An 8,492-nucleotide genomic window follows, 5' to 3' on the forward strand; every position below is an offset into this window, starting at 1 on the left:
GATTTCCTGTCCACAGTGAACATGAAGGTAGCAGGAGAATGAAAACAGAGCTCCTTGTACAAATGGATGGTCTCTCCAAAACAGATGACCTTGTGTTCCTGTTAGCCGCATCGAATTTGCCGTGGTGAGTGTCTGTGGTGTATCTCTATGGACAACCCATTATTATCTATGGTAATGTAAAGCCTCATGTAACGGTGTGTCTTTTGCTAATACATTGCTCTCTTGATTTGGTAGTAAACTCATAATTTGGGTTCAAAGTTGCATGTTCTTAATTAAGGTAAACACAGACTTTGTTATTTTGAGATATGTTTTTCATTATCATTGTAAGTGTGTTTGTAGAAAGGGGGGGGGGGGGGGAACGGGGGGGGGGGGGGGGGGGGCTCTCGTGGGGGGGGGGTAAATCTGTCATCAAAAAGATGTAATTGGATCAGAAAGGAAGAGAGCAGAACAAGAAATTCCTTTCCTGAATCTTAATTAGAGATTTAGTTCACCTTGCTTATCAGTCGCACAATACGTAATATATAAAAACATTTTCAAATTTCAGCTCGTAGTCTTTTAGTTTTTAATGATGTTGTTTAGCTTGTTTATGTAAAAAAAAAAAGATTTTGTCTCTCATTTGTACTCTTCTTCAGTTTGAGTACATCTCTGTTGAATTGATGTAATTTAGATTTGTATTTCTTATCAATTCCAGGGAACTGGATCATGCCATGCTGAGGCGTCTTGAGAAAAGGATTCTCGTTGATTTGCCAACATATGAAGCTCGCAGAGCAATGTTCAGGTTTCATCTCCCCCCTGTTGTCTCATCGAAGGAAGGAGGTCTGGAGCTGCTTTCAGAACTGGACTATGACATGCTAGCTGTGGTAAGATCATTAAGGATTTGGGGACAATGCTTAGCATTTTCTCTCTTTCATATCGAAGGTACAATGTATGTGGCTTTGTCGAAGTGAACTGTATAAGTGGGCCCGCTGTTCACTTAAACCTTTTCACTGCTTTGTAGATGTATACATATATATTGTGGAATTGGCAGCTTAGTGGTTAGGCTCTCGGACTTAAGGTCTGGGTTCGAATCCCTTCAGGGGCTCGACGTTGTGTCCTTGGGAAAGGTACTTTACACGAATTTTCCTCACTTCACTTCACCCAGGTGAAAATGTGTACCGGGCTATAGTCAGTGAAAGATTTTGTCAATTTGTTAGTGTCTGAGTGCATGAAATTCACAGTTTGCACTGTATGCTTCCCGGGAAACTGAGAATGTTTCTAAGTGTTCTAGGGTCTGCAGGGGTAATAATACTTGTAAAGCGCTTAAGGGGTGTTGTAAAGCGTGGATATGCACAATATTAATGAAATGATTATTATCGTTATCATTATTATTATTATTATAGTTTTATAACATTTAATTCACTTCTGATTTTAACAATTCGTTGTTACATTTCAGAAAACTGATAGCTATTCTGGATCTGACATCAAATTGTTATGCAAGGAAGCAGCAATGAGGCCTGTCAGGAAAATATTCTTTGCTTTGGAAAACCACACAGAAGGTGAAGTTTGCTTGTGTTATGTTTTTGTTTCTTTATTTATTATATGCCTCGTCATATCTTTTTTAACTTCTTTGTTTATTTTAAGCTTCTTCAATTGCAAATAATCAACTGTCATTTTTAATCTGAGCCCGGATATTGTAGGAATCTGCCATCAAAAAGTAAGTGTGTACTCATTTGTGTGTTCTCAAATTATTTTTTGAGAACTTTACATGGATCAAGGTAGCTGAGCAAAAAATCATAGAAATATTTGTTGTTCTGCAACTGCAATGTGACCTGAGTGATTGCATGCCCTAAAAATTGATTAGTGGTTGTTTCAGACAGCTTAAAATTAGTTGGGTAAATTTTTATAAGAATTGGTATGTTCAATTGTAGTCACCATCATACGCTAGAGTTTTTTGTTTTTTTCAAGGTTCTCAATTCCTCGTAATATTTTAGTGATCAAATCTTTTTGAAAGGTAACAATATGGCTTTTATTGTTCATTTTTGATTTCATTACCTGTATGTTGTTTATATAATGTGTTTGTTATTCCAGGGGAAGAGCTCCATATACATCTGGATAAAATAAAGACAAGTGATGTTCTTGCAGCACTGGAGCGAACAAAACCATCTGCTAAAACAATGAAACAGAAATATGTAGACTGGCAACGGGAGTTTGAATCTGTCTAACAAATGATAGACCAAATACTGTTATTGTTGTTGTTATTTATTTTTTAATTGCATTCAATCACATTCCTCGTATTTTGACCTCCTTTTAAACAATGTGAAATTTGATCATTTTGAAAATTTAGAATTGGGCATTTATTATATTATCCTCCGAAATGTCAAGAAACATGCTATTTTGTTCCCAGTGATAAAAACAGATTCTATTGGGCTTGTGAATGGCCTGTTTTTATCAGTATTATTCTTTATGGTCATTCCAGTATGCTTGCCAGTACAAAACAGAAAGGTGTGGTAATGATTGTGGCGCTTCAGACAGAAGTAGAAATAGGTGGCATGTAAGGTGCAAGGATTTAATGGTGGTGTCAAACTGCTTTTTTCGTTGATAGAGAAAACATTATGGATTTGAATGGAGAGGGATGGTGAACTTAAATATTAGTAAGTCTTCACCAAGAAAAGGCCACTCATAGTAGTGGTGTCCTTAGATTTTATGTAAACCAGTAGGGCTGATTGCTTATTTTGATGGATAGGGTTTGTGAACCTGAATGATAGTAAGTCTTCACTAAAAAAAGCCACTCATATTAGTCCTCAGATTTTATGTAGACCAGTAGGGCTGATTGCTTATTTCAGTTGGTTATTTTTGTTGACATGCAAGTAACTTCTGCGCCTTCTGTTTCTTTTTATAATTGTGAACCTGTGTGTTCACAAGTATGTGTGTACACATTTGCATTCATGTGTGTGTTTGTGTTCATGCATGTCTGCATGTGCTTGAGTGTGAGAGACGGAGTATATGCTGAAGTGTTGTCACCCGCCATTTCTTGTTTGGAATGTCTGGAGAAGTTTTAGCCCATGTTTGCATGTTATTGAGAGTTGCTCCATAAGTAAATGTGATAATTTGATTACATGTGATATCATCTCCTATATTGTAGTCTTGAACTGGAACTACACTTTGATGTTGGGTAAAAAATACAGCCACAAATAATATTTAGAATTAGATGTAAATAAGATTTGTAGCAACCCAGAAGTGGTTAGGTATCTCGGATGATGTTCCATCATTTGTCGGTCTTTTGATGCAGGAACTTGTTTCACTGTATCCATGTGAGAGTGAGACTGTATTTCAGGGAGAGGGGAGGGGGAGGTGAAAGGAGGTGGGGTGGAGAGGGTTCTGGCTCCCTAAAATAATGAAATTCGAAGAAACCAGGATTTTTCCACTGGCTGGGAAATTGGTATTAAATGGGAGGGGGTCTCAACACTTTTAAAACACATTTAAAAACCGATTTTTATACGGATTTTACTTGAAGACGTTGATCAAATGCATACAAAAAATGTAAATTTGCCTTTTCCAAGAATACTCAAGTTTTGGAAATGAGTAAACTATGGCGTCCGCTTTTTCGCTAATTTTATTTTTAACACGAGGGGACCTCCACCTCCTTCAGTCACAATTATCTTGACTTCTGTTTAAGACAAATTGATATTTTTTTCATCGAAAATAAGGCAAATGAACAGGCTTTAAGTTAATACGAGTAACTTCATTTTCCCCAAAATGGACGAGAGCCTGATTCCGCCATATGAAACAAATGACTGACAGTTACAATGGTCCTGAGATTATGAATTGAATGTGCATTATAAAAATCTTTTCTTGAAAAGTAGTTCCAAAAGGAAAAACCAGTGAGCTTTTTTTTTATCTATTATAGTTTCCTTTTTTGGGGTGTGTGGTGGAAGGTTATTTGTCAGATTCATTGATTTTAGGAAGTCTCAAGAATCTTGGCAAGATACTGTCTAGCACGCTCGTAGTGAATAAGCACATAGTGAACATGCACTTAGTGAACAGATTTTCAGGTCCCTAATTTTTTCTTACATGCATGTATATTCTTAGTATTTCAAACATATACATAGTGAAATTAGTACACAGGAAAAAGATATCTGTGCCTGCCACTTTCGCAATATGCGTACTAGACTGTAATTGACACACTGTTTGAGCATTTGCCTCAAATCGGAAGTTTTCCTGATGTGAACAATTGTGTGTTGATTCTTAAAAGTATGCATTGGGTTTATATTTTTTTATGTTATCTGCACCTTTTGATACGGTCTAATTTGACGTAATGTCTTTTGATAGAGAAAACACAGACAGATAAATCATGACCACCTCCACACAAAATACTGTTTGCAGTAGCTTTAGATTTGTTTTTGTTTCAAAAGGTGAATTACATGAAGGGGTACCGGTTTTGCTGTAAATAGGATTGTCGACTGTTGTAAATACAAAGTAACTGGATGTCATTATTTATACAGCTGACTCTGACCATAATTTGTTGGCAGTGGAAAACAAAGTCTCTTCAAACTGAGTGATACTGATATCTTTCTCCTTGAATTTTCCATTGGCCACTCTTTCTCTATGGTCTTTTCAACAGTGAAACAGTTTCTCTCATTATTACAAACATTTCAGTATTATAATGGTTTGCTTTGTCATTCACAGTTATTTTGAGGTCAGTTTCTTGCGAACTGACTTTGAAATGAACTTTTTCTGGTCATTACCTCACAAAGTAAACCATAAAGTGTAACTGCTGACAATAATGTTCTTGTTTACCAGATAGACTACATTTCATCACTGTGCTAGCAAAATAGCTTAACTCAGAGTTGTGCCAAAACACAACCAATCTTTTATTTTGTTTAGTGATACTATATCTATTTTTCGGTAAAACCAAAACAAAAGTGCGCTGGTAGTCACAATAAAAATGTGCGTGGCGAGGTTTACCATTATTAGATGATTAAATAGTCTAGTTAAACAGTTGTTTTTTTCCATTTATCTCAAAAGTAGCAAAAATGAGATGTGCCATTTTGCTAGCGCATTGATGATTTGTCATAACACAGAGATTGTGACAAACATGACAGGTTTACTCTATAGTATAAAGTTTCAGAACACGTTGTAATTTTGCTTGTTATTGTTGTCTTTGTATCAATTGTTATTTGGTTCAAATAGGTTACAGATGAAAAGTGTCAAAGACATGATAAAGCATTATATTTTCAGGCACCAGAACCAAATGAAAAATTCTTAAAGTTTTTTACTCTACTCTATTCAGTATCTATAAAGAGTTGACAAAACTGGTGAGCTGTTTGGGGGGGGGGGGGAGGAGGGAAGTCTAGGTAACCTAGAAGAACTGCATTTGTCTCTGGTGCCAAAGTGTCTTTAGTTAATTTCATGTTTGCACGACTGAATAATACCTGGTCATGGAAAATCAGCGATGCATGTTGCATGTAACGTAAGATAATCTTGTCTGGGGAATAGGAAAGACAGCTTTCAATTTCAGTTAACCCATTCCTATTATCAGGGAAAGAAGAGGAAATATAGTGTTAATTTTTCACCTCTGAAGTTGAAATCTTTGTCAGAATAATAAACAATTCCGTTGCGCATTCATATATGACTTATGCAGTTGGGAACGCCATAAAACACTTTCCAAAACAATAGAAAACATTTCCTTGATAGTTTAAAAAAAAACAATTTCTTTACAGTGCTAACCCTTTCATGTTCACATTCTCGGCCAGTAATGGTCGCTCATTTTTTCAACTTTCTGTGCTCAAAGCAGCCTCCCGGTGCTCATATTCTTTTGCTCTTAACTCTTTCACTACTGGGGGGTTTTCCTCACCTGGACTGGGCCCTTATTCTGTGACCTACTTTCTGATTCTGCCTACTGTCGGACAAATTTAAAGATTTTTTTAGTTCAATTTTCAATATTAGCCACATGTATTATATTTGAAAATAAAGGAGAAATAATTACCTGTCTCAACATGTTGCTAAAAATTATAAATCTTCAGCCTGAGATTTCAGATTCGATTATTACAAAAATAGGTATGATTTTGAAGTAGAAAGTAACGAGCCGTGAAACACAGCTCGCTGTAGTGAAAGAGTTAACGGAAGTAAGAGTAAATTCTGATTGCTGGCCTTTGCTCTGACAAGATTTCATCACCAGAAATGTAAAAAAAAAGGTTTGTTTAAGGTCAGTGGGTTTTTAAAAAAATCATAGCCAAGTTTACCAAAATATCTTGCCGGAGAAATGAGCTCGAACACTGATGGGGCATTATTTACTGTCAAGTTTCGGCCAGGGTTTAACGCTAGTGCTGCAGATTTTTATAATTTGTTTAGCCAGTTTTGGCTGGGTTGAACAAAAAAGGGTTAGGTTATGATTTTTTTTCTTTGTCTTTGAATGGCACCACTCTTCTTACCAATTTATAAATGAGTTACAGCCTTTCTGATACCTTGCCTGGCTGCAACCTATTTATTATTTACGTTTTTGTTCTTAATAGTGAATACAGTCTGAAAGAACATCATTTTGTTCTTTATGTTATTTCTCTTGTTGTGTAGATGTGACTGAAGACATGTTCTTTTACTACGAATGTGGAAATCCAATGCAATAAATTCTTTGTATAATATATGTGTTTGTGTTTTATTTTGTATATATTATTATTTTGATCCATTTTGTGGCGGGTGGTTGGAGGGCGCCACTAGTAGTTCCTTCTTCTTTACTTTCCCTTCTGCTGTTTCTGTCCGTCTGTCAGTCTGTCTGTCTGTCTATTTTTTCCCAGCATTAAATGACCACTGCTGTGTGTGTCGCTGTACTTCTCTTTACTCAAACAAACAAAACAAAAGTTTATTTATCATAGTTTTTGTTTCGCAGTCATCATTTTCTTCTCCTTTCTCTTTTTTGTTCTTTCTGTGCTCTCCCCCACCCCCTCTTTTTCTCTCTCTTTTCTTCTTCTTCTCCTCCTCCTCCTCCTCCTCCTCCTCCTCCTCCGGGCGTCAGGTCTAGAGCAGACATTGAAGATCACACCACCGCACTCCTACTCCTTCCTGTCGTCTGTCATTCTGATCCGCTCAGTTGGGGGGGTTTTCATTGTGTTGTTTGTTGCAAAGTTATTCAGGTCATCTGTGAAAGTTGTTCTTCGTCGTCTTCTGCTCTTCTGTTCTTCTATTTGTCCAAATAGCTGACGTTTCTGAGTGGGTGGTTGGCGGGTGTTCTGGTGTGGTTTGCTTCTTCTTTCCTATCTATCATCTTTATCTCCCCTCCGTTTTGTGTTTGTTACCCTCTTGTAACACTTCTAATCTTCGGCACTTGTATGACCTTATTGTGTTGCAAGTGCCATAACATTCTTACTAAACTAAAAACTAAATGTTTCTGTGGTCCATTTGACCTCTATTTATATGGCCAAAAAACTCAATTGTCTCTTTCTGATGGCCCTAATTCTTTCGCAATTCCTGTCATTTGAGCACTTTTCTTCAGTTGTCTTCCTCTTTATGTCCTTGAGATTCTGAAAATTCTTCGTATATTTTAAAGGAAGTGGCGCTCCGTAATCTTCACTGCTTTATCTTCCATTTTCCACTTTGCAGTCGCTTATGAAATGTGGAACGGGGGTTTCACCCCCCTCCCCCCCTAAAAAAACCAACCCACAACCCTTTTTCCACGTCACACTTTTAAAATTAAAGCCTAATCTGTAGGGCCTAGGTTCCACACAACTAAATATTCTTACCATGCGTTTTCGTTTTACATTAAATATTCTCGCTTTCTGTTTCCTTTTTTACTCTAAACATCCTTACTATGAATTTTCTTTTTTCGTAGCACAAAGAAGGATCCCTAAAATAATGTAAGGTCCTTGCATACTGCTCACCGGTACAACTACAACACATCAATTCTTCTACCAAGTCCAGAGGAAGCCCTCAGATACGCACTGCGCAAACCTTAAATTGACGGCCAACGGAATCAGGGACTTGAAGATATCGACAGATATTATTATTTTAGCCTTATTATCACCACCACTTAATGTACACCACACAAACCAAATTAACAAGGTGAAATCACTCAAAACCAATGGATGTATGCTTTTGTGCACTATGTAAATTTATCCTAATAGTGGCAATAGTCTCGATTTTCTACATCTAGGCAAGCCAGTTTACATCCTTATATTATGTAATAGTAATAGAATTATTCCAATTTGCCCCCATCACCCTTTGTAAGGCCATGACTTTTTATTAAGTCGCGGGTTTCCTATTGAAAATGAGGCAAATCTCATCTTTCACCCACCTCTCTTCCAAAAAATGATACTGAACCAAACAGCGTACTTCTTGAAATGTAACTGCTCCTTCTGTTATCTTAGTTCTTCTGTGTCTGACACAGTGTGTGTGTGTGTGTGTGTGTGTGTGTGTGTGTGTGTGTGTGTATGTGTGTGAGTGTGTGTGTGAGTGTGTGTGTGTGTGAGGGGAAGGGGGCGTCTGTGTGTGCGTGTGTGTGCGCATGTGTATGTGTGTGTGTG

The 8,492-nt window shown here is 37.1% G+C and overlaps 1 protein-coding gene across 7 annotated transcripts in view; it reads left to right on the plus strand.

Annotated features, from left to right (window-relative positions):
- Window positions 1-6,616, plus strand: part of LOC101846903 (katanin p60 ATPase-containing subunit A-like 2) — a 30,535-nt gene extending 23,919 nt beyond the window's left edge. For all 7 annotated transcript variants that reach the window (XM_005104706.3, XM_005104707.3, XM_005104708.3 and 4 more), the window contains 4 exons: window positions 17-124; window positions 692-860; window positions 1,433-1,535; window positions 2,068-6,616. In XM_005104706.3, the coding sequence (XP_005104763.1) occupies window positions 17-124; window positions 692-860; window positions 1,433-1,535; window positions 2,068-2,201 (514 nt within the window). In that variant the 3' untranslated portion in view covers window positions 2,202-6,616. The remainder of the gene's footprint in view (window positions 1-16; window positions 125-691; window positions 861-1,432; window positions 1,536-2,067) is intronic.
- Window positions 6,617-8,492: the final 1,876 nt, after the last annotated feature.

Source organism: Aplysia californica, unplaced genomic scaffold (assembly GCF_000002075.1).
Source record: "Aplysia californica isolate F4 #8 unplaced genomic scaffold, AplCal3.0 scaffold00432, whole genome shotgun sequence".
In the NCBI taxonomy this organism is placed as follows: Eukaryota; Metazoa; Mollusca; class Gastropoda; order Aplysiida; family Aplysiidae; genus Aplysia; species Aplysia californica.